The sequence below is a fragment of the Leiobunum rupestre genome, chromosome 8 (assembly GCF_980474605.1).
Source record: "Leiobunum rupestre chromosome 8, qqLeiRupe1.1.hap1, whole genome shotgun sequence".
NCBI classification, from domain to species: domain Eukaryota; kingdom Metazoa; phylum Arthropoda; class Arachnida; order Opiliones; family Sclerosomatidae; genus Leiobunum; species Leiobunum rupestre.
In genome coordinates, this window is record NC_143391.1 from 8860557 (window position 1) to 8888413 (window position 27857).

General features: G+C 38.4%; 1 protein-coding gene across 1 annotated transcript in view; it reads right to left on the reverse strand.

Moving 5' to 3' along the window:
- The window catches only part of LOC149932332 (uncharacterized), an 81509-nt gene that overhangs the window by 15918 nt on the left and 37734 nt on the right, over window positions 1-27857 (reverse strand). The window contains exon 2 of the mRNA XM_090155355.1: window positions 17181-17470. Within this exon, the coding sequence (XP_090011481.1) occupies window positions 17181-17470 (290 nt within the window). The remainder of the gene's footprint in view (window positions 1-17180; window positions 17471-27857) is intronic.

Genomic DNA, 27857 nt, shown 5'->3' on the forward strand with positions numbered 1-27857 from the left:
ATCAAAGCCTCCGCCTAAATTTATATCGACCGAGCCTGGACGATATCAACGCCTTCTGGTCATTCCGTACCGAAATGTGACGTACATATTGCAGCTACAATTCCGAGGAAATGGTGGATGGAATTCGAAGCGCTTTTGCTAACGAAATCTTATTTTCTCATTTTGTTTCTGTTAGTCCGAAATATTTGCCGAAAAAAACGTTACGTTTCAGAGAACCGTAAAACTCAGTTGTTTCGCGAGTAAATATGGTTTACAGATATTTGATCTAGTAAATATGGTTTACAGATAATTGATCTAGTAAATATGGTTTACAGATAATTGATCTAGTAAATATGGTTTACAGTCTTACAGATATTTGTTCTAATAAATATGGTTTACAGATATTTGTTCTAGTAAATATGGTTTACCGTCATACAGATATTTGTTCTAGTAAATATGGTTTACAGTATATATTTGTTGAACTAGAAAAGGGAAGTAAATATTTGTTGAAATGGAAAAAGGAAGTATATATTTGTTGAAATGGAAAAAGGAAGTATATATTTGTTGAAATGGAAAAAGGAAGTAAATATTTGTTGAAATGGAAAAAGGAAGTAAATATTTGTTGAAATGGAAAAAGGAAGTAAATATTTGTTGAAATGGAAAAAGGAAGTATATATTTGTTGAAATGGAAAAAGGAAGTATATATTTGTTGAAATGGAAAAAGGAAGTATATATTTGTTGAAATGGAAAAAGGAAGTAAATATTTGTTGAAATGGAAAAAGGAAGTAAATATTTGTTGAAATGGAAAAAGGAAGTATATATTTGTTGAAATGGAAAAAGGAAGTATATATTTGTTGAAATAGAAAAGGGAAGAAGTATATATTTTGTATTAGAAAAGGGAAGTATATATTTTTTTAAATATAAAAGGGAAGTATATATTTTTGAAATATAAATAGGGAAGTATATATTTGTTTTTGAAATTTAAAAGGGAAGTAGTGTATTCTTTTTAAATATAATACATTTTTAGAACGATAAATTTGGGTTGGCAAGTTTTAAACAAAATGTTTAAAACAAGTGTTTAAAACACGTTTAAAACAAATATTTTAAACAAACACCAATTTGTTTTAAGCGTTTTAAACATGTTTTTTATTAGGTAAATTTTCATTGTTTCTTTTTGTAAGATTTTGGTTATTCAATATGAGGGAAAAGGTAGAAAAACACATTCCAAGGCTCTAAGAAAGGTAAATTGTATTGATAACGTGTAGTTTGATTTTTAAGATTATCTGAAAAGAGCGACTGAAAGAGCTCGATATGATTTCATAAATTTCCTACCAGTGCAAAAATCCTACGAACGCATTGAATTTTGTCTTTTTGTTTAAATAGAATGTATATAGCTTCCAATATATATCTATTTGGGACACTACCTATGCACGAGATTAAACTAGGGTTGCTGTTTAGTCGGGTTGTGCAAGAAACACGGCCGGTCTGGACAGATCAGGTTAAAACCGACTAGGCGGCACTGCTAGATAAAAATCAAGGGATTTCGGTCCCCTTTCTCGATTTTTTAGAAATTTTATGACGCGATGGAAGTTTTAAGATTATAGAGGTATCTAAGTTCTTATTTTTAATAACATTGTTTATTTGTGATATTTATGACTGCAGACGTGCACATTTCAATAAACCAAAACTAAAAACAATGTGTGGATAACTAGCTATTTTCCCTTTTCTTAGTACTATGCGACCGAAAATTCCAGGATGATAGCTATTAAAAACCCTACTACAGGTTAGGTAGTATTTGCATGGGGCATCGAAAACCCTAAGGCCGTCAATGGTTGGTCAACAACGCTTAGCGAATTTCTTGGCTCGTTTAAATAAGCGTGTACTCTTTGGTTCTTCTCCCTGTGAGTTTATTTATAATACCATAAGTGGCATAATTACCCAAGTGTGCCAATAGGAGCCTTTCCCACAGAAAATCTTCAATTTGAGCTTGTTCTAAGCAGACGAAAGAAACGTAGGACTCGCGAATTCCGTTCAAGTACCCTATATGGTATTTTTAATGCTGACGCCGCTTCGCAAACACATTACGTAAATTTCGTCACTGGAAAAAATGACGTCATTTACGTCATTTTCGTTAAACAAGGTATCATTGAAAAATTCATCTTATTGACACACTTAGGGTAATTATGCCACTTATGATAATACGTTTAAGGATACGTAATATTTCTTTAAATGAGTTTACTCGTGAGTCTCATTCATAAGTATAATGAATAGTTTAAAACGTGTTTTAAACATAGTTTTTTATTGTTTAGTATGTGTTTTTTATTGTTTGATTTAAAAACAGTTAAAAACAATGAATCTTGTTTAAAACAATAAAAAACATTGTTTTTGTTCTTTTTGAAAAAAACAAGGATTTTGCCAACCCTGCGAGAAAAGGGAATATATTTTGTTAACTTCAATTCGACATACACTTAGCTTTTTAAAAAATACTATTATACGACAATTTTATCCCAGAGAAATTCAACGCTAAAAAGATAGTACTAATATGGATGTCAGAGATTAAGCCCGCTATAGCGTACGATCAATAAGCTTTCATTTAAAATAAATTATTTATCGTTCAAAGTGGGGCGGAGGGGTACATAAATGAAAAGACCCTTAATAGAAAATCGCAATTTCTTTCGAAACCTAATTCCGAACAAACTGCAAAGGCTTCGCTTTTCGCCGAGTTACACACACAAAAAAAGATAAAACTCTCGTTTCTTCCGTTTTATTCTTCGAAAGTTGTGTTGGAAGCCAAAAGAGAAGAAAGCCTCTTTTTAAGGAGCAAAAATGAAAAGGCGGGAGGGGGAGGCACAAGGGGGGGGGGCTGGCAGAAGAGATAAAAGTCGAGCGTATTTTTAAAGGGCAATTAAACCAAAAATATTTCCACAGTAAAAAATGACGGTTGACGGAATTCTCGGAAAAGCGCTGGTCCGTTCGTCCGCCGCTGGTTCGAGAAAAAATATCGCCATAAATTCGGAGCGGGCGCCCCCGGGAACCCAGAAGAGTGATGCACTTTTGTTGTTTGCGAGACTCCTTTTAGTTGGGCGCTGGGAGCAGCTGGGCTCTCCCTGGGCGCGTCTCTTTCGTAACGACGCGGTTCAAACGCCGAAAGATCAAATACTACGCACTTCTCGTTTGTTAACTAGTATTTTAATTCATACAACCGTAACATACTATATTACGGGAATTGGAAATATTACGCATAAATGAAAATATTAATGAGAGCACTTCAATTTTAATTGGAGTATGGGGAACCAATATTTATGGTTACTCTCTTAATTTCACTTTGGAGCCACTTGATTTCACTGGCGTTATTAACGTTACAAATCAAGACTGAGCGCGTGTTAGGAAACGATGTAGAATTCATAGGGCTGTGCGATTAGTGGTTTTGGGCAATCGAGTCGGTTATCGAGTATCAAATTTTTTCATCGAGTATTCGAGTCGAGTAATATTGAAGTAGAGTCGAGTAATCGAGTACTTGATTATGGGGACACTTTCTCTTATTCGAGTCGAGTAATCGAATACTTGATTATGGGGACACTTTCTCTTATTCGAGTCGAATAATCGAATACTTAATTAAGGGGACACTCTCTTATTCGAGTCGAGTAATCGAATACTTGATTAAGGGGACACTCTCTTATTCGAGTCGAGTAATCGAATACTTGATTAAGGGGACACTCTTATTCGAGTCGGGTAACTAAAAAAACCTCGAAAAATATTTTTAACGAGTCGGGTTATCGAGTACTTGATTAGGATCTGGTTTTATTCAAGAAATTATGAACGTAAATTTAAAAGGAGTATAAAGTAACTTTCAATGCTGAAAATATTCCTTTAATTTAAATGAACCACAGTTTCCACAACTTTGTAAGTACCGTTTATTGCCGCCCAAAAGGTTGTAAAAAACCCTCATTGAACTTTGAAGCACCGAAGATAAAAAAAAACAAATACTTCACGGGTTTAGAGAGCAGCTTATTCGAGTAATCGGGTACCCGAATATACAATTTTTTGGTAATCGGTAATCGACGAGTATTCTCCAATTACTTATTCAAGGTCGAGTTCGAGTACTCGCACAGCCCTAAGAATTTATTAAATTTAAACAAGAATTTATTTATTTATACTTAGGAATTAAGCCTATTTTGTAAAAATCCGCGGGTCTATTGTACTAGTTTTATACCTGCCACGAGGGGGTCGAAAGGTTTAAGATTTAGAGAACCAATGAGTTACTTAGTAAAAATCGTGCTGGAGTTTCCAATAGCCTGGAGAGTAAAAAGCCGCCGCAAACGCTGGCGCCATCTAGCTACGAGGGCCCTAAATTCAATCAAATTTAATCGTAACAACGGTCTCTTTAATACCTCTTATTAATAGTATATATTATATTCATATTATTATTATCATAAATAACATAATAACAATAAGTATGACAATTAACGAGATTTACAATCAAGCTGATTTTCATAGTTATTGCGTAATCAAGATGTTTTCTCAGCACAGAGCCCTCTAGTGTCTAAAATACGAGAGACTTCCGTTAAGCAGAAATATCTGGTTTCCGATAGATAGGCGAAATATTAGGCTAAAACGATAAAAATTAAAAAACTTTTTCTCGGCGCCACGAGCTCATGTTTTTTTTATCACGCGTGATTCGCACGCGAGCTTCAAAAGCCCCCACTCCAGAACGTGCTCTCCGATATTACGCTTAAATTAAACGTAGTCATCCAAAACGGTAAGTCGCGAGTCCAAGTCACAGCTTGAAGAGAGTATCAGTGCGGAAAAAACGTTCGGTTAGAAAATTAGCATTAAAGCAAAAGGAAGTGTCATACTTATTGTTATTATGTTACTTATGGTCGTGGGAAAATAACGCAACACTAGCCAGCGACGACATAGTACCCCCTCCCCGAAAGCCTATATAACAAGGCGATTCGAAATGAGAAGAAATGTAAATATAAGAGGTTTCGAAATTTTACGGATTCCATATTCAAATTTCAGCCACAGCAACTGAAAGTAGAACAAGGAGGGAGGGAGGGAGGGAAGGGGAGGCCCTAAGCGAACTTAGTCCGGGAGGTAGAGACGAATCGAAATATTCAATTAATGAGAGTGAGAGAGAAGTCAAGAAGAACAAAGCTTACGCGCCGGCAGTCGGTAATTACGGTGACAAACTAATTAAACTTGCCAAAGCGACGAAATAAAGCGTTAACTTTGCATCCCCCCCACCGTGACAGATCCCCCCCCCCCCCCCCCCGAAGATAGACGCCAAATTTAAATGGGCGATCGATAAGGATAGAGAACGGAGGAGCGCCTCCTGGCGAGGGGAAATGGCGAAAATAACTTTTAAATCACTTTTGACGTTTCGACATTAATAAAGGTAAAATAGCTTGATTAACATCGGAGATAGAGCGGGCTAAAAAAGGATTAGCATATTCTGTAAATCCCCAGAGAGAGATGGATGGATGGATGGATGGGTGGTTGGTTGGAACGTGGACGTTTTGAAAAGCTCGATGTAATAAGAAATAGTTATATCTCGTTTGGTCACCTAACGGCTTAGCGTTCTAAGAGATGGGGAGAGAAAGCTCCAACAAAAAGAAGGTTTTCGTCTGGAAAGGTAAGCCCAAATAGTTCCATCCGCTTACGGGGAATTCTCGGAAAGATATTTCCCCTATCTATAAATAATCCGAGACGAGCTTTATCGGGAAGGGCCCCCGGTTCATTTTCGAGAATCCACTCGTATCCACTCGCTAAATAATTCGACCCATAATCTATTCTCCTCGCAGAAACGGTAATTGGACCACAAAGACGTTTCCTTCCTCTTACGCTAATATTATAAAAAAAGGGAAAGGTTCAATTACTTCGGGTTCGTTATTATAAAAATTAATTTGTTAATTTTCTGCCCGTTTCTTCTAAACGGTGTTCAGGAAGAAGCCCACTACCAGAGAATAGCCAATTCATTTACACAGCGAGATAATTATTTTTTAATCATTGGGAGATGGGAAACGCGACCAGCTATGAAAATCGAAGAAACGGTCGCTTTAAAGCCAAATTCATGTACCTTTTAAAGATTTTAGTATAAAATTACGTGTATTTTGCTTTCAGACGACGAAACCCAAACAATTGGACATAGGGTTGAGATTCCTGTCCAACATATCTGGTATGATAATAATTAATTATATATAATAGGCAATAAAGTAAATTTTGACTTAACCAACTTGTTAAAATTCTAAAACCAAATCACGTGACTACCATTTCACAGCCAACTTTGATTCGGTAACTCGTGTTCATAGTTGGCCGTGCGACGGTAAAGAAAAAAAAATTATTCCAGATACTGCAGACAGATGTTTTAAATAATATTAATAATTAGATAATTTAGATGAATCGATCAATATTTAAACCGCCATTAGCAAAATAAAATAAATAATAGTTCGTAGCACTTACGATAAATGGCGATGCCGTTCTCCACAAAGTCACGTGACTACCAACATTTCAGCCCCCTGGACTTTATAGTTTCGCCTTTTATGCCGTTTAAATTATTTTTACGTAATATAGATATATTTCTTCCGTGAATTTATCCATATAAATACCCACTAACGCTTCATTTTCCCGCCACTTGTGGTGCTGACGCGCACTTTTTAGCAGAGACTCTTTCCATTTAAAATACGTCGCCGTTCGTCGCATTTACAAAGTTACACTCTTATGACGTTTGCCTTAAATTTCAGGGTTTAAAAAAACCCAGCCCATTGGGCTTTTTTGGGTTTTTTACCTAAAATGATACCCTAAATCGATGATTTACTTCATTTTTATTTATTTTTTCAATTTAACACTACTTATTTCTCGCCCTTATTCTTATCTTTCGTAGACGTAAAGTATCGTCTGCTCCATGTTCTGCTAAATATTGATTGAAAGTTGCAGAAGTTTAAAACTTAAGACTGTTTAGTTAACACTGTTAACTTGCTACTGTTAGATTAGTGTTTACCAAAACTCTGGTAATGTATTTTGTGTAACTACGTTTTATAAAAAAGCAATATTTTTGTAATAATATAGAATTTAAAGAATTAAAGTTTAATATAGTTTAATATATAGTTTAATTATTAAACTATAAATTTAAAATTTTTGGGTTTTTTTAAGTGGGCTTTATTATGGGTTTTTTTAAGGTGGGTCCAACCCAAAAAAACCCGTAAGTTTTTTCGGTGGGTTTTTTAAATTAGAACCCTGTTAAATTTCGATTAGTGGCTTCATGTAGTTTTATTTTGGGTTCTGTTCTAAAATGTCCTTGAATTATACCAGAAGTTTATATTAGGTGGTTTTTTTTCGCCTGTCCGAGGGCAAAAAGTGTAAAAGTTTTACCCTAAAACGTTTTATTCGCCTGTTCTCGGGGTAAGATTTACCCTGTCCCGAATTTTGTTCGCTTGTTCCAGAGCTCTGAGGTTACACTTTTGACTCCTCCTCGAAAGGAGGTGTAGATGGAGTAATCTAGCTTTGTCGTCTGCTTAAACGCAAACACGACGAGTTTAGACCTCTTCACATGAGGCAAGCTTTTCGCAAATAACCTTTAACCTTTAAATACTCCCTTCTTACTCCAACTCGTTTTTTTCGTCAAGACAGAATTGAAGTAAAATGACGTCATATGGCTACACTTTTTAACCTGCTCAAAGAACCCAGAACAGGCGAAAAAACAACACCTAATATCCATCTAGGTCATTAAAATGAAACATGTACCTTACTAAATCTGGGCCCTAAATGGGTTAGAGTGTGCAATAACTGGTGGCTTTACCGGGGAGTCGGGGTCCGGCTCTTGTAACCCATAAGGGCGGTGGCGCACTGGGAGATGTTAGCTCTGATCAAATGGTCCTATCTCCACCTCCGACTTCGGTCAGGTTTGGGCTGGATACTGAACTTCGGTTCAGGCTAACGGAGAGGGTCCGTGCAAACTGGACGCCTCGGCGGATTGGGTAGCCTGCTGTGGGGCGGCGAGCCTCCATATGCGGGCACGGCAGTCCTGTTTCCCGGCCTTTTGGGGCCCACCGGGATCTCCGGTGCCAGCTGTGCCGTGTTACTTGGGCTGCTGTGTGCTCGTCGTTCCCCTTTAGGAGCTCTTTCCAAAGGGTTTGGCTCCTTCCCTTCATAGGTAGGGTGTCGGCTGGAGTTGCTATAGCATCCATTCTAAATCCCACTGCTGTGTGCGAAGTGGGGATTGGTCCACCCATTGCTGCACCTTCTGCTGGGTTGAGTGGCTCGCGTCAAAGGTGAGACCATCAGTAGTGGGGTTCTGCTACCCATGCTGGATTTGTCACCTGTCCGGGCTAGGGGGACGCTGGCGTAGGGCACTATGATGATAGGCCTCCGGTGGTATGGTCTTTGTTACTAGGTACACCGGGCTATCAATTCTGACACACCTTACTAAATCTATTACTTCACTACACCGCGTAGTGCTATTTACCGATTGATAAACCATATTTTCCCTATGAAATAGTATTAGAAAATCATTATACGGCGGTTTTCACCCTGCTCTATTATTTCTTTCCAAACATTTTCTTTGAAAAATCAACTGGAACATACGTAGATAAATACTTAGAAAACTATAGTAACGCCACCTATCCGCACTCTTTCAAACTATACTTCGGTGATACAATAAATCAGCATCATGGCTGGCAAGGCTTTAAATAGGGTTTCAATACGTTTAATTAGACCAGTTAAACGTCGTATTAAATAGAAATTTGGTAATTTAAAAAAAATAGAAAGTCTGGTAAATGTTTGGGTAGTATATTATATAGTTCTAAATGACAGTGTTGCAAAGATTTAAGTCTAATTGAATAGTTAGTCTTGGTGGTGTACCAGTAAAATGTAAATAGAAGGAATTTGATATACAGAATATGACGTTTCTAAAAGGTATAAATTTCAAAATAAATATCTTTTGGAAATAATAAATCTAAATACTCATATTATATTACAGTTGAACTCTCAATGTTTGAAATTTTCAAATATATTGGAGAGAAGGTGAGTGGATGTTTAAAGAAATCCCAAAGGGGTCTTTAAATTTCTTCCTTTCCAGTCAAGAGGATGGTATTACAGTAATTGAAGTATTTTTCGTACAATCAACCGGAGACCCTCACTCAGCGTAACAGATAACACTGAACAACAAACAAAATGTTTTGGAATGTTTCCTAACCCAATTGAACTATTTCTGACTATTTTTGGGTCAAGAAAAACGAATATGGCAATTATTTTTTTTATTAACTACCGTTTCCAAGATACATAATACATAGACATTAATATATTTTATATATATATATATATGTTTCGAAGTAAAATGATAATCAGTATGAAACGAAGCAGCCGCACGCAAGGGGAAATAGGTCAGTAGTAGAGCATTCGACTGCATATAAAGGGTTCCTTAGTTCTTAACCGAAATACCCCTTGGTGGTTTCGCTTTCTTTTAACAATCTTGATTAAATTAATTAAATCAATTCACTGAACAACAAAGAAAATGTTTCGGGCTCAAAATTAGTGACTGTTCAAGTCATTATATAATGACTTGAACAGTCATTATGACTATCTCCAAAACTAGAGCTAACCAACATTTTTTATTGTCATATTCGTGTTCAGCAGACAAAAATACATTAATATCAGCTAATTTTGAGCCCAAAACATTTTCTTTGTTATTCAGTGTAATTTAATCGCCAAATTCTCGATTATTCATAAAATTTACGGTTAACTGTTTATTTATGGATATTATTGCGATTAGAAAATGATTTAATATGAAAAAAATAGGGTTTTATTCGGATGATTTTAGGCAGAAATCCATACCGCTACTTGGAATTCTTATCGCGGCAGATTTTCGTCTCGATGCGGCTGACGTTTTTTTTTGACGTCATCAGGGTTCGTACAAAAATTTCGGAATTAAATTCAATGACATTTTCAGGTTTTCCCTGACCATTTTTTTAAGCAAAAATCTTGAGAAATATTTATTAATTTTATCGATTTTTTCGAGGGTCATTTTAAAATTCCCTTACTTTTTTGGACCATTTTCAACACCCCTGACTTTTCCCCGCACTTTTGGAATAATTTTCAACACCCCTGACTTTTCCCCGCACTTTTGGAATAATTTTCAACCACTATGACTTTTCCCCGCCCTTTTGGAATAATTTTCAAATTCCCCGACTTTTCCCCGACCTTTTGGAATAATTGTCAACACCCCTGACTTTTCCCCGCCCTTTTGGAATAATTTTCAACACCCCTGACTTTTCCCCGCCCTTTTGGAATAATTTTCAACACCCCTGACTTTTCCCCGCCCTTTTGGAATAATTTTCAACACCCCTGACTTTTCCCCGACCTTTTGGAATAATTTCCAACACCCCTGACTTTTCCCCACCCTTTTGGAATAATTTTCAACACCCCTGACTTTTCCCCGACCTTTTGGAATAATTTCCAACACCCCTATCTTTTCCCCACCCTTTTGGAATAATTTTCAACACCCCTGACTTTTCCCCACCCTTTTGGAATAATTTTCAACACCCCTATCTTTTCCCGACCTTTTGGAATAATTTTCAACACCCCTGACTTTTCCCCACCCTTTTGGAATCATTTTCAACACCCCTGATTTTTCCCCGACCTTTTGGAATAATTGTCAACACCCCCGACTTTTCCCCGCCCTTTTGGAATAATTTTCAACACCCCTGACTTTTCCCCGCCCTTTTGGAATAATTTTCAACACCCCTGACTTTTCCCCGACCTTTTGGAATAATTTTCAACACCCCTTACTTTTCCCCGACCTTTTGGAATAATTTTCAACACCCCTATCTTTTCCCGACCTTTTGGAATAATTTTCAACACCCCTATCTTTTCCCGACCTTTTGGAATAATTTTCAACACCCCTGACTTTTCCCGACCTTTTGGAATAATTTTCAACACCCCTTACTTTTCCCCGACCTTTTGGAATAATTTTCAACACCCCTGACTTTTCCCGACCTTTTGGAATAATTTTCAACACCCCTTACTTTTCCCCGACCTTTTGGAATAATTTTCAACACCCCTTACTTTTCCCCGACCTTTTGGAATAATTTTCAACACCCCTTACTTTTCCCCACCCTTTTGGAATAATTTTCAACACCCCTGACTTTTCCCCACCCTTTTGGAATAATTTTCAACACCCCTGACTTTTCCCCGACCTTTTGGAATAATTTTCCAATTCCATGACTTGTCCCCGACTTTTCTGAATAATTTTCCAATTCCCTGACTTTCCCAGGTCGTGTACGAACCCTGAATTCACTATGTTAACCTAACAAACAACTACACGAGAGGGGAGCGCGCGCAGAGGGGATTTTTTTTTCTATCGTTGGCGGGGCCAAAGCCGTCAGTGATCTTCCTGTTTTCGGTTATGGATAAAAATCAATAAAACGGATTTTAGTTATCCAAATCCCCTGAGCTCTCGTAAAAGATTTAATATATACTTTTGATTATGCTAAATAATTAGAGTATCCCTAATATTAGATTTTCAACAATCTAATTCCCTTATAACTAAATGTTTCCTCCAAATTCCAGCGTGTACGAAAATAATGTTGGCAATCGCACTCTAGCCGAAAACCACAATTAGGTTTTTGATGAGTGAAGTGAAGCCTTGGCCTTCTGGTTGGCGTACGAGGACCTAACGGGAGGCGATAGAGTAGAGAGAGTTTAGGCGAGAAGAATGGCTGGGATTCTCGTAAAAAATATCGCAGCTGGAGCATCGGGGGAACTAGGCTTTTCGGACTTCGATTACCCTTCGAAAATCGACGAATGAGGCCCGGAGACTAACACTAACCCGAACCCGGGGGTTCAAAATTACCTTTCAACTAGATTGCGCCCTTATATTAAAGAGGAAGAGGGTGGCGGGAAATGAAAGGTTTCGAGGAGGATGGATGTTGGTGCCCGCCGTAGAGGTCACGCGATAAGAGAAGAACGACCCTCGCCCCGTTGGCGGTGCTATATTCGCGAAGGCGGCCGCTTGATACGTAACGGACATTTCCACAATACCAGCGCGTCAACGACGACACATTTTGAATCGTAATAAAATTATACTCAACCGTCTAAATGGGTTAACCCTAGAAGTATATGCCAAACTAGAGCCTAGCGCCGCCGATATGTTCTATGGCACCGAACCTCCGCCGCCGAGCCATTTACTTTTCAGCGCGCCGCCGATCCAACGCCGTCGTCGCCGATGTTTTTTATCACACCGAACCGCCGCCGCCGAGCCATTTACTTTTCAGCGCGCCGCCGATCCAACGCCGTCGTCGCCGATGTTTTTTATGACACCGAACCGCCGCCGCCGAGCCATTTACTTTTCAGCGCGCCGCCGATCCAACGCCGTCGTCGCCAATGTTTTTTTATGACACCGAACCGCCGCCGCCGAGCCATTTACTTTACAGCGCGCCGCCGACAATAAATTTTGATCCCCCCGCCGAAGTTTTTTTTAAGTAACTTTATTTTTTTTACCTTCAAAAACATTTTGGAATTTCTTTTTCAAAGTTTTCAAAAGAGGGAAGAAACTTTTGAAAAAATTCCAGGAGGATTTTTGTAAAATCGGCGCGCCACCGGGTGATTTTCACGAAACGCCGCCGCCGACCCAAATCAAACCGGCGCTATGCTCTAAGCCAAACCAAGTCAAATGTTCACGGTAATATAATGCTAAGTTGAGCAAATGATTCTAACATTTGCGCCAGAGAAATCATCCATTTGCCAAACAAAAAATTGTCGTCTGCTACACAGACTGAGGAGAGAGAGGGGGGAGGGGGGTATTTTGGAAGAAGATGGGAAACAGGGAGGGCTAGCAGTAAGAGGAGAGTAGATAGATTACGAGCTAACAGCTTAGTGAGAGAAAGGTTAGTCATTAGGGGCTAGAAAGGCCATCTCCTTTAAGTGTTATGATCATCCGGCGACCTACATAAAAGAATACGAGCCGAGCGGGCAATATAAAGTTTGCCTTCCCTCGATCATTCAAAAATGGCTCCCCGCTCATCTAGAGAGGAAAGCTTTTTAGCCCATCAAACGGCGCCCGCACCTCTCTCTTCCATTCCGCAGGGGCGACCCGCCCCGCTATGCCACCGCCCATTGATGCTCGTTGTCACCGGACAGCGCGCTCGAAGCGAAATGAAGGTCGCGTAAACGACCCTTACTAATCTCAGCTGATATTAATCGGACGCGGTTACTTTTTTGGATCAACTCTCGCCTTTATTTCAACAGTAAAAATCGCGGATGTTTGCTAGAGGCAATTCGAATTAAGTAAAGTTGTTAATTTTCCGGAAAAATAAAATGCGGAAAAATTTCCCGAAAATCGGAAAATAATAAATTTAAACAAATTACTATTTATGGGGTTTTTAATGTTTTTATCTTTATATCGATATAAAATGTCTAATAAAAGTAAACATACTACAAAACATTAATAGTATTACATTGTTAATCAGTTTAAAGCTGTCTAGAGGTTTAGTTTTACTTTCAGATTCGAAAAAAATGCCACTTTATTTAAATTTGCAAACAATATATTAGACTAATAATGGAATGAAAACTTTTTTTATTTGTTTCGGAAAAATACGGAAAATTTTCCGGAAAAAAGGCGTCGATCATTTTCGGAAAATTTTGAGACTTACGACTCTAAAATTTAGGCATACTACGATTTTTATATTAGTATAAAATCCATCGAAAATTTGTCTGACCGCGTTGTTTGTTAAGTAAAATCCAATGAAGTTTGTTTTGGAAAAATCTTACGACTAAATTTAATTTCTTTCCAAAACAGGGTTGTCTAATTTATATCCGATTTAAATCAATTATTTAAATCACTCTTTATAATATGGAATTACGCAAATGGTTGCTATTACGATGAAAATTAATTGTAAAATAGAAATAATTAAATTTCGGTTTACATTAATTTTCCAAATTAAAAAGAGAAAATGTTTAAAATCAATTAACATAAAAATTTCATTTAAATCTTTTTAAACGGAATCAGCAATACTGTTCTAAACATCCTATATATAGTCGGGCATACTGGAGCGGCCCCCGCGAGGTTAAGCGATACGATACGCGGCGGAGGCAGCCGGACTAATGGGGCCTCCTCGTCGAAGGCCAGGCGCTCACTACTCTTCGTAACGTCTCCGTTCTAGTTTTCACAAGCCTTTGCTTTGTAACGGAGACAATGCCTTGTGGAAGGCAGGACGGATAAGAAACGGAGAGCCAGCGGGCGCCTAGCCTAAGAGAGGCATTCGATGTACACTGCGCGTGCTCGCTTAGACCGTTTTTACGACATTAGATTCCCGAGACCTCAATCGTTGTGGGCTTCTCGCTTTCCTTTTTCGTCCAAACATATACGCTGTTCCGTATGTAATTAACATTTGTAAACCGAGAGGGTCCGAGGGTATTTTAAACAAATATTCATTCATTCATTCTCTCACGTTTTCTATGATTGCTCGCTACAACGCCCTCTATCAACGACCGCCGAAAATAACTCCACCACGTTACGTAGGAACATTTTCCATTTCCAAATCCGAGTCAATTCCCCATTTACTCGTTATTAGAAAAACAACAGTAAATTAAACCAAATAAAAGGTGTATTAAAAACCACTATATTCAAAATCATACTACAGTGGTACATATTAAACGCCTATATCGTAACCTGGCGAAATGAGGAGCCCCATTGGAAGCAAAAACGTTACCGTTCCCACCCATTTCCGTTGAACCAATTACCAACCCATTTCCGTTTAAATATATTTATTTTATTACCATTCCCATTCACAGTTTTCTCATTCCCGCCCATTCTCTAAATTTCCCGAATTCCAAATTACCTTTTCCATCCATTCCCGTTGAAACAATATTCATTGCCACCCCATTTCCGTTCAAATATCTATTTTATAACCATTCCCATTCCATTTCACAGTTTTCTCATTCCCGCCCATTCTCGAAATTTCCCGAATTTTCAAATTACCTTTTCCATCCATTCCCGTTGAAACAATATTCATTCCCATCCCACTTGCGTTCAAATATCTATATTATAACCATTCCCATTCCATTTCAGTTTTCTCATTCGCACCCATTCTCGAACCCAAAATTATCTTTTCCACCCATTCTCGTTGAAACAATATTCATTCCCATCCCACTTGCGTTCAATTATTTTATAGCCATTCCCATTCCCGCCCATTCCCGAAACTCCCATTCCCGAACTCAAAAATTAACTTTTCCCCATCCATTCCCGAACTCAAAATTACCTTTTCCCCATCCATTCCCTAACCTAAAATAAGATATTAATCTGATTCCCGACAATTCCCGCGGTTACCGTGGTAAATGGTAAAAATTGCGTTCCCCCACGTGGCTCTCTAGCACGAAGACTTTAAAACGAAGCTGCGAATGTGGTTTTCAACGCGGCGATTCGAATCTGGGAAAGACGGGAGAAGCGGCTCGCCGAGTGAGAAAGTAGGAATCCGCGGCGCGCATTAAGGAGGGAAGAGCTCCCTGGGAGAGCGCTTAAGATGGGGAGTGTCTTTTTACGTCGTCAATAGAGCGAAGAAGATACAGAACGAGAGATGGCGAAGCGGCACAGAAACATTCTTTCATCGCGAACGTCGCGATAGCGAAAGTGAGAGAGAGAGAGAGAATGGCCATTTGAGAGTGCGCCCCTCGAGAAGACATATTTACCGCGAAGCGACGGTAATTATACAACAATTTTTCAGCCTGTCTCTTCTCCGCAACGTTCCCGACGAGATAGTTATTTTTTTCGCACAATGGGAGGATGATGAAGATAGAGAATGCGCTTGTGTTTCGCGTACACACGCTCTTTCCTTTCTTTCGTCGGCTGGTCGTATCTCTCCCCTGATAAGTATTATTTCATCCACGGACTCGTTTTGGCATCCGCCAGCGCGAAAATTGATGAAGATGGCTGTCCTTGAGGGATGCGCGCGGCCGGCACGATACAAACTGCGAAGAAGCAGGTGCCGCGCAAACTTCTAAAAACGTCCAAAGCACGATTTCAACCGCGCGTTTTCCTTATAGCCCCAAATCTTTCTACGCACGAATGTCTTACCAACCAAAGATACTGCGGAGTTTTAATTTGAAGAAAACCCAAGCGACTAAATACTTCATTACCAAGAGTATCGTGAAGGATGGGGATGAGGGAACGCCTTGAGTCGAGAGTGTACGAGTTTCGAAGAGAACGTTATGGAAATTCGATACTAAATTATGTAGCAGGAAACGTTAAGCCGACGCTGCGGTTGGTATTATACCACCCACCAGTTTTACATTATGTTATTTTTATTATAATTTCGAATTTTTAAGGAATTAATATCGATGGAAGTGTAGTATCACATTTGTACACCCTAATCCTATTTATGATATTAGTAGTTATTAATTTTCTTACGGAATACTGGTGAGATAAATAGCTGTATTTAATAAGCACTTAATAAAATCAATATAACAATACATTACTTTATTTACAACTTAAAAACAATAAAAGTTGGACACAACGTATCGAGCCTTACTTGACAAAGAATCTAGTAAGGCTCGATACGTTGTGTCCAACTTTTATTGTTTTTAAATTGTAAATAAAGTAATGTATTGTTATATTGATTTTATTAAGTCCTTATTAAATACAGCTATTTATCTCACCAGTATTCCGTAAGAAAATTAATAACTACTATTACTACCGTGACAAAAATTAGCGCTTCTATTTATGATATCTTTAAATATAAAATACAAAAGAAATGACTTTAGATTACAAAATGGTTCTTGCTAACACTTTGCCCAATTCAATCCTCTACAAGAGTGTAAACGCTTTTAATTTTATGTTTATTTCCGAATTCCCCAAACTATATAATTTAAAAAAATGGCTTTGAAATTTATTCAGAATCATCCGGACTAAGAATAATTATGTCTGGAAATGAAAATTACTGTATAGAACTTAATATACCTACTGACCCTAATGCGAATTTTAAACAGCTGTATATAGCCTGTGTTGTTGCTTATCGCGAAACGTGAATATTATCAGTTAAATCCCGATATACCGTATTTGCCAAAACGCATTCCGACCAATTTGGGGCAAGATCTTTTTAGCTCAACCTTAGCAGCGCACTCGAGCAACCTCCATCGGCAAACGAATCGCGAGTGTATCGAGAATCGTAAGCGTTAGTAATTTAGCAAATAGATCGTATCGAACGTCTTACCTGCGTGGCTCGGTCCACCATGAGCCGTCCGCAGTAGCCCCCATACAAGGCGGCGAGATGAGTCGAGTCCTTGCTGGCCGACGAGGAACAGGCCGAGACGGCGGCGGGCCAACTGGAAGTGCCGCTGGCAGCCAGGTACAGCGTGTCCAAGGAACCCGTTCGCCGGATGTAAGGAGCGGCGGACGACAAAGAAGAACTTCCGGAATGGCTCGCTCCTGCCGTGGACGAGTGAGGGCTTGAGAAATTCGTCGACTGGCCCGAACTCTTGCTAATTATAGGCTTGGACTTTTCTGAAAATACGCCAAAAAACCGACACGCGTTCCAATCAATAAAAGAAGCCAACGGCAAAGCGCGTATCAAAAGGTAGGAAAACACAAACAAAGCGCCAACTTTCCACGAACACGCCAAACAAACAACTCTTAATAGTAAGGGCTAAAATTAAACGAGGAATTTGTGTAGTAAAAATGCGGCAATTTATCTCCCTCTCACTAACTCCGGTCGCCTTCTCTCCGCCAGTCCCTTTCGGCGCGCCGACGTGAAAGAGAATATCTAATAGCGGAATAGGGGGGGGGGATAGGGGGCGAGCGCCCTAGCGGCGTCCTTCACCTTGGCCTTGGGGCGTGAGAGCGCAAGCTCGGCTCTCGGCCAAGAAAGGAGCGTGTCGAGAGCGGCGCCAGAGAGAAAAGAGAATGGCAGAGAAACAGCAGCCTGCTTGCCGCCACCAAAACCGGCTCTTCCCTTTTTACCTTTTCCCCAGCACGGAGCACGCGGCTCTCCCAGAGTAGGTTTCGAGGTTTTCAAGGTTAAAGCTACGCGAAAGACGCCCCTCCCTAACTACGCGTACAACCGCCGAATCATTACCTTCCCCATAGAGAAAGCGACCACGCGTTCCGGAGTCGCGGACGGCGGCTCGCGGATAAAATACTTCGTTATTTCCTCGCCGCAAACGCGAAGGTACTACCAGAAGTAAATGAGCCGAAGTTAGCAGACTGCTGTACTACCCATGTTGGAGGCGTTTTCCTTATGAAAGTTACATTTTTACCTAGAATTTGAAATTTTGCGCGCTCCTATGCCGAAAAAAAAAACGTTTTTGTTTTTATGAAACCATTTATTATACATATAAATAGCTATACCAATAATTCCCAAGTGCAATTTATCACGTAAAAAGACGGGGATGGAAATTAGCTTTTATTTGACTCGATTTTCGTAAGAAAAACGCCCTCCGATTCTGAGCTCTATTTCAATAACTCCGGTTTATTTACTTCTGGTACTACGTATAGAAAGGGTGTGGCCGGGTCCGCGGACGTCACCAGAAGCCGGGAAGAAAGGAGAGCGGAGAAAGAAGAAAATGGCTAATCCGTGAAGAATAACTCCGGCCCGAAGATTATTAATAGAGTTCCGAAAGAAGCCAAATAAAACTTGATCAAGCGAGCGGATAAGATTGAGGCGTCTCACTCCCTTTAATCTCCGACGTCCCTCCCTCGGCTCCGGATTAGAGTATAAATAGCGTTCGATACCCCCAAATGACCACCTACACCCGCCGGCCGCGCACCTACCACAAATAGATACGTCAAGACTAACAAAACGTCAAAAGCAAAAATAAGTACTCGTGACGTGCCTGGAAACGTCGTATTATAGACAAAACTACAAAATTAATAGCCGCATTGTTGTCACAGATTTTTACATTTTTTCCAAGGATTATTTTGTCTTACCGAGAAAAAATATATTTTTTTTCTACATGACTACCAAATTACACACAACAACAGTTGGGAAATCTAAGGGATATTACTTTACGTATCAGGGTTAATAAAAATTGAATTAATCGTTTATTTTCAATTTAAATAGGATTTTTGGCATTTTATTTATTTATATACCATTAATGGCTAATCTTGAATTAAATGAAATCTGAATTAAATTTAATTACTATTTATTATTTTAGCTTGCTCAGATAATCTATTTATTTTAATTTTTTAAGAACCTATTTTTTGGCATTTTTTATTCCTCCATTGAAATACATTGCGTGATTTTTTTGTAATAACTTGGAGCGTGTTATTATACAGGGTGGCCACAAAATTTTCAGATTTAAATTCCCTGACTATTCCCTGACCATTTTAAGAGATTTTCCCTGACTTATTAAGGCCAAATTTTTTCTTATATATTTTACTTTTATCAGAAGTTAATAAATTTAGATGGGACTTATATTTCAGTAAAAAGGTTATTGCAACGTTGAAAAAATTAGCCAAACATTCAAGGAAATAAATGCTAATCGTAGAATTTGTCATAGATCTAGAGTTAAATTACCTTCAAAAAGTGCCAAGATAAAATTGAATTCCCTGACTTTTTACCAATTCTTAAAATTCCCTGACATTTCCCTGACTTTTTAGGCCAATTTTTAAATTCCCTGACTATTCCCTGATTTCCCTGAGGTGTGGCAACCCTGTTATGACAATTTTTTTTTTATTATTATAATTCGCTAATTTTTTGACAGATTTTTTAAAATCCTGACTTTTCCGGGAATTCAAGGTACTGCGGCAGCCCTGAAACTCCACTTTCGCTTAAGAATGCAAATGAAAAGGACTCAATTTTGATCCCGCTTCACCTTACGGTATAGCGCCCCTTAAGCTTCAACCGGACGTTTTCATATATTGTAAATTGGATCTTGGTCTCTGGGGATTGACTTTTACGCAGAAGCAAACAAAAGAAACAAGTACGCTCAGCCATAATATAGGTTTCACATTCAAATGTGTCGACAAATATTTCGGTTTTAAAGATATCAAACGCGAAATCATTTGGACCCTCGATTGCTCAAGTTAATATTTCGACCGTAATGGCTCGATATCTTAACATTTTTTTACCTTACAAATATCCACCAAATTTAAACCCTTTAGCCGCGCTAGCTACCGCCCTCCTACGCATTGTAACCCGGCCACCCAGGCCCCTTCAAAAATAAATGCTGTTCCCTCAAATGAAATTTTTATTTGCCCCCACCTGCCCCCTCAGTTTAATCCATTCCCCTCAAAGAATATTCTCTGGCCCTTCATCTTTATTAGTTTTGTAAACTTATATTCGTTGAAATTTTCCATTTTTGGACCACTTGTCTTTGTCTAAGGTTTATATCGTTATTTATAGGTAACTATTTCTTAATAAAATACAAGTTGTAGAATGGTCTGCTTCAGAAAGCAAGTTTTTTTTGTTGAATACCAAAAACATTTAACGGTGCCACTTATGTTAATTTTCGAAATTAGGTAACGAAACAAATGTGCCCCTTTACAAAAAGCTACTGCCCCCTTAACGAAATTTTTCTGGCTACGGGCCTGTGGCCACCTGAATTTATGGCTTTAAAAGTCGCTTGATGACTTAGGCCTAAGGCGATGCCTTGGGTATTAGCCTAGCTGATTATTGTTATTACTTCGCGGCGCCAATAACGAAGTGTGGACAACGCCAACTAGAACATCACGACATATAGCTTCACATCGAAATATAAATTTTCGATGTGAAGCTAAAACGTAAGCGCGTAGGCACACGCTAATGATATACGGAGTGTTGGCCACGCGATACACTACACACGGAGGGGGGGGGGGGCAACACGCGAAGCCCAACGCAACGATATTTACTTTGAGCCAGAAAAAGAAAGCTCATACGACGAAAATGTCAAGGCTGCCGCTGATGTACGACAGCAAAACCGTTCTGGGGATTTGCCTTAATGGAGGAGAGAGCTTCATAACCGGCCGCTCACCATTTTCCTCGCCACGACACGGAAGGACAAGCTACACATATAGAATGTATAGACGATGCTAAAATCATTTTAAAACGAAAACCGCTTTTTTAAAAAATCCAACGCTCGTTTTCGAATTAATTTTTCAACTTTGTGCTTTCGTCACTTCAGAGCGGCTGCAACGTCCCTACATACTCTTAAACCGTAGAAACATGGGAGGAATTTTCCGAATTCACAACCCACACTCATTGCTAGGTGAGGTTCTATGGCGATTGGCGGCGTGAAACAAAGTCTATTGCAATAGCAGGGCCCCCACTCAAATCTTACGAAATTTTTATAGGATTTTATAGGATTATATTTCTAAAATTATAGGATTTTATAGGATTATATTTCTAAAATTATAGGATTTTATAGGATTATATTTCTAAAATTATAGGATTTTATAGGATTATATTTCTAAAATTATAGGATTTTATAGGATTATATTTCTAAAATTATAGGATTTTATAGGATTATATTTCTAAAATTATAGGATTTTATAGGATTATATTTCTAAAAATATAGGATTTTATAGGATTGTTTCTAAAATATAGGATTTTGTAGGATTATTTTCAGAATATAGGATTTTATAGGATTATAACGGTAATAGTGTAGGGAGCCGTTGGCTCGCGTGGCATGAAGGGCTTGCCACCACCCTCCTACGCATTGTAACCCGGTCACCTGAATTAATGGCTTTAAAAGTCGCTAGATGACTTAGGCCTAAGGTGGTGACTAGGGTATTAGAGTAGCTGATTATTATTATTTATTATTTATTATATTTTCAGAATATAGAAATTTATAGGGTTATTTATATATGCCATTTTATTTACTAACTTTATGCATTTAAAAACCAAATTTATATTTAGTGAAATAAATCTTTGATTTTCACTTAAAAATTGAATCTATTTAACCATTTTATCACAAAAGTATAGACTAGAATTACTTTGTATGGGAATTTATCATATAGCTAAATCTAGCAATTTAACTGAGTAGCGAAGTTTGAAATGGGCGAAATATCAAAATTATACGATTTTATAGAACTTTTTGAAGATTTTGCTAAAAATAAAAGAAAATATAGGATTTTATAGGAATAATAGGCGAAAGCATTAAGTCGGCTAAAATAATAAAAGGCTTGGAATGATATATTCAAAGGCTCTTTGGTGGGAAGGCTAATGGAAGCATAGTCGACGGTAGCCTTTCCCATTAAAACAAGAAGGCCACTTTATTTTATAGTATCGCCTATTCAGATTGACACTGAAAAGCAAAACCGTTTCGGAGCGTTGAGACGTATTTGATTGTTAAATGTGTTTTTCCTTTTCAGATCAAAAGTTATTGCGTTGCCAAAACCGGCTGGCTGTTTATTTTTAATTTATTTCCATTCGATCAATCGTATATTGGCATTGATCGAGGCCTATTTCCTTAGACTCTAGAGGGAACGTCAATCCGTTCAGGTAATAAAGATTTTGAGCGTAAATAAAGCTATTTTGGTTTGCCCAAACTACGGGCACTGACACGTTCGTAACCAATCGATTCTGTCGCCGTTATAAATCAACGGAAGTGACGTTACCGACGCCGCCAGAGGCGGTGCCTAGAATCGCGCGACCAAGACTGCGTTAAATAGTTAGTTAGTGTAGGGAGCTGTTGGCACGCGGGACTTGCCACCACCCTCCTACGCGTTGTAACCCGGCCACCTGAATTAATGGCTTCAAAAGTCGCTCGATGACTTAGGCCTAAGGTGGTGCCTTGGGTATTAGCCTTGCTGATTATTATGAACGACTTATTTAAATAATTTATTATTTATATTTCCTGCCATTGAATCTACTACGAAAAAAACTTGAAAAGTAAGGTATACGAAGCGCGAAATGTATATAGTGGCGGGATTAAAATGACAGAGCAATATAAACACTAGCTCGGCAATGAAATCAAAAAGGCTTTGTTTCCTATATTTGCGTTATAACGCGTATGAAAACAAAAGAGAAAAATGGCTTGCCTGCTTGAAAGGTAGAGCAATCTTGGGCGTCCATGAGGGCCTTTTCCCAGGAACGCCGGGGCAACAAGTAAACCTTTATTTTCAAAGGCGAAATACACGGCTAATATCGAATTTCACAGGCCACACGGCAGCGAAGCCGAAGCCAGAGAGAGAGAGAGATGAGGAGGGAGACAAGCCTTCCCCCCGGTTCACCTACTCACGCTCCCAAATGATTACGTATATTGGCGCAGCGACGGTGCGCCTGTACTCTTTCTCGGCTGCCGGAGCCAAGCAGTCTGCCGGAGCCGATTGCGGGCTCCACCCACCACTCCTATTTCATCGCCACCCTCCCCAGCGCCTGCCTGTAACACTGCCAGCTCGAAACTCCCATACTATATCATAACGTGACACTTATTATACTTTGACACGAATTTAGGGATATTACTATTACCACGGCCAAGGCTACGGCTAGAATTCGAACCCGTACGCGCTTAAACGTTATTATTATAACTACGTCTGCCTATACGATCATTTGAATCTCTCCGAGAAAAACGATTTACAACGTTTCAGCTTTAAACCAATCAAAAAATCAAAATGTGGACAAATTCACGTTAATTTCTTCTCCTCGTCGGCCATTTTCGGTATGGAGAATTTGGAGATACAGGCCGGAAGGCAGGCAAGGCTGCCAGATTTCGATAGACCGAAAACGGCCAACTCTCTCAAATGTTTTAGTTTTCTAAACGAAAATTTTGCGGCGTAGCTATCGTTAATTAAAGCTAATAACGGATCAGATAGTAGAACCGCCAGCGCTATCAAATTGCGATAAATTTCATACAGATGTATATATGTATGTGATGAAGATCAGCTGGGGAAAATGCGTCGTTGAAGAATTCCACTAATATCAATAGCAAAGGTTAATTAAATTAAAATATAGCTAAGAACATGCTTTGACTGTACATTTTAACCCACTCTGTAATTTTAGTCTAGCCCACTTGACTGTTTAAAATATGACTAATTAGCTGGTCTCTATAGTAATAAAAATTATTTTATTTTTGTAAAATTACGTATTTAATAGTTACTACATTTATTTTGTAAATTTTAATAATAATAATAATAATAATAATAATAATAATAATAATAATAATAATAATAATAATAATAATAATAATAATAATAATAATAATAATAATAATAATCAGCTAGGCTAATACCCAAAGCACCACCTTAGGCCTAAGTCATCAAGCGACTTTTAAAGCCATTAATCCAGGTGGCCGGGTTACTAGTAGGATAAATATTTTCTTGTCCTAAAATATCTGAAAATAGCAGACAAAATCCGATAGGTGGCGGGTGGGCCTTGTTAAAACAATCAGCTCTAAAATCATCGAAAGAAACTGAATATACTTGGTTAAAAATAAAATTTCAAGTGGGGCCTAATAACGCCTAAGGAATTGGTAAATTTTAAAAGTGAAAAAACGAGTGAAAAACCACATTGGGTAAATGAGTTTAAAAGCAGTTTTAAACGCATTTTAAAATGAATAAAGGGTGGTAGCGCGATTTATAATAGTAGTTGCTACACGCACGTATCTAAGAGCGACCCGACGTAGCTGTACAGTCTCGAGTTTAGCGAGTTAATTCGCCGTGAAATTGATACGTTGTTAAAACTAGTAATCAGGAAAATGGCTAAAATGTACGAAAAGTCGGCGTAGATACACCGAGAAAAGTGAACTTGGATGAAAGCCAATAATCCAGAGAAACAGCTACGCGCGATCCACTTTAGCGCGCTGTGCCGGGGAGGAGAGAATACAACTCTACTATACTATACCACCAAGATTTCTAGGATTCTTTCGCCCTCCCACCGAACGGACTCTTGAAAGAAGAAATAAATATATCGAAAGACAGAAATTCAAACTGTTCATCTTATTTCATTCTTTTATTCGGCTAGCAATTTTTTTCCAATGAAAAATCGGCGAAAAACTTAACTGGTACATTTTGGAATTTTTTTTCAAGAAAACTTCCAGAGAACGCGATTACTATAATACAGAATTTCGCGATACCGGTGTTTAAAATAACTATCGGTCTGCTTTAAAACTAGGCAAGATTTCGAGGATAATTTTATAGTTGGATAAGATACATTACGGTAATTACGGAAAAATACGATCCGGCGGAAAGCGAATTAGCATTGGGAAAAACATGGCGAGTAAAAAAGGCGTTGAAAACTCGGTCATATTCCCTTTTGATCTTTCCAACCTAGGCTTTCATCAAGGACGAATTTCTTTATTTTTTTGGGGATGAGTTTTTCTGGAAACACCCACAGATATTTCTCAGCGTTCGTCACGATTTATACGCAAAAAATATCGAGATTTAAGAAAAGTATTCCTTCCGAAACTAGTTTAACTAGATGCCTTTGAAGCGATATGAATATGTTAAAACGACGTGCTTTTTAGAGATATTTTTTCGGAGGCGGATGATGAAAGCGAAGACTGATTTGTATTTGCGCAAATTGCGCTTTTATTCGAGAATAACACACTTACAACAGTTTGTAGCAAAGAAAAACCAAGTGGAAGACAATTAATATTACATCATTATTATAGTTTTTATTCACACCTTAGGATGGAAATGTACTTTTCTTTATAGCTTACAAATATAAATAAATACCACAAGGCTACCCCTTTTTTTCCTAAAGGTCCATGTCATAGAAAATATGGAAAAACGTATCCAATAGTTCTTTTTATATAACATAACCTTGGCCATTTTGTTGAAATGTCGCCTCCCCGCTTCAGCTGTGGATCCGTTTTCTCTCCCACTAAAGAGTTTATGAACTCATTCTTAGGCATTGGCTGAACTATTCCAGGGCAACATTTTAACAAGTTGGGTGGCTGAACAATTCCAGGGCAACATTTTAACAAGTTGGGCAAGCGTAAAAACATTTTATAAAATCAACTATAAGGACCAATAGGCGGTTAAATAAACCCCTATCGGACTGTCTTCCCCCCCCCCCTGTTGAAAAATGTTGCCAGATCCATGCATAGACAATTCTCAACTTTGCCAGTATAAAGAGAAACCATAGACAAACCAGTCACAGCTGCACAAACTCTATAATCGGCTTTGAATGATCTTTTATTTAAAGGACTATTGTGGATAATAAAAGTATAAAAAGAACAAAAAGTTGAAAATAACTAGTTTTATCGAAATTTTCGAACATTTTATAATAATTATAATAAAAATCAGCTATGCTAGTACACAAGCCACCACCTTAGGACTAAGTCATCGAGCAAATTTTAAAGCCATTAATTCAGGTGGCAGGGTTACAATGTGTAGGAGGGTGGTGGCAAACCCTTCAAGCCACGCGAGCCAACAGCTCCCTACCCTTACTATTAACTTTTTATGGAAAGAGGAAACTGAAGAATAGAATAGTAACATTATACTTAAATTTGGCATATTATAACAAAAATAGTTTATATTCTGAATCAGTCTCACGATTCTTTCAATAAAAAATATGCTATCCACTATTTTCTACCTGGGTTTTGCACCTCGGAAAACTAAAATAAGCTGTAATTCTAAGGTAAGTTCGTTTTTAAAATAAAAAATCTTCGGTGTCAACATGTATAAAATAATTTATAAAAACAAAACCCTCCATTTGATAATAAATAGAACGTTTTTTTATCCATCTTCAGTAAGCTGCCTTAAATGGGGGATTATGGAGTGCGTTTCTGCGACGCATTCATCCTAGTCCTTCGTATCGATAGTGGCGCGAGGAGGAAATAGAAATGGTATCGTATCGATAGAGAGAGGGACGGGGATGTTGGTCGGTTGTCATAGCAACCGCATCTCCAGTCTCCTGTCAGTTTTACTTCGTTGACGGCCGGGCTGGCTCGACATAGCTTGGACAGTCGGAGCGAGAAATATTCCTGTATGATAGTCGGGGATTTCTCACGGTTTTACAAAACGCTATCATCAAGAATCTATTTCTACTGTCGGGAGAATGACTGGGTTGAGCCCAGGCCCGTAGCCAGCATTTTTCAGTTGCGGGGGCCCGACTAATTTCAAAGGGGACACCCTTAAAAATTTAATTTATTTCCTAGGACCTACGAGACTATGACTACTTTCAAATTAGCTTAAAGGCCCATTTTCATGCTCACTGGTAGCGGATAAAAATTGTCGAAATTCGCATCCGCCACTCGCAAGCGTGAAAATAAAGCTAAGATATCTGTTTGAAACAGATCGACGCGGAAAGTGAAAAAGTGTGTAGCGGAAGCGGATTTTGTCGATTTTTACCCGCTACCAGCGAGCATGAAAATGGGGCTTAAGGATCCACACGGGCCACAGTGGCGTTTGAGATTGGAACACGTGGTTTACATAGATATAAATTAAATTTATATAAAACGTAAATCGAAGTTGAATTTCCAATCAGATTAGTTTGTTCTTAATTTCTTTGTGGTTTTACCACACACTTATCCATACTTGGACTTACAATGACTTGATTAATCTCACGCGAGCCGATAGCGAAACTAAAATGGTGTAAGCTGAGAACAAATTGAGTACGTTCTATTGTTGCGAACCATAGAAGGCCACTACACGGAGGGAATAAAGTGAAATACTTGGGTACAGCTGAATAAGCCACGACACCGTACAATAGCATGTAGACTACAGTACTACGGGAAATTAACCCTAGTTAGTATAATCCAATCAATATTTCTACTGGATTACGTGCCATAATACTGTTTCTGCTACAGCAAAGATTTTCAACTTCAAATGGAGGAAGTGATACTAATATAATAAAGCAAGGTACACCAAAGTAAATAATATATTAAGTCAAGCAGTCAAAAGTACGTTATGTGGATACGTTTTTTTATTGATTTGGATTAATACATTGATATTTTTCTAGGGGACACGTGCTATTTAATAATAATAATAATCAGCTAGGCTAATACCCAAGGCACCACCTTAGGCCTAA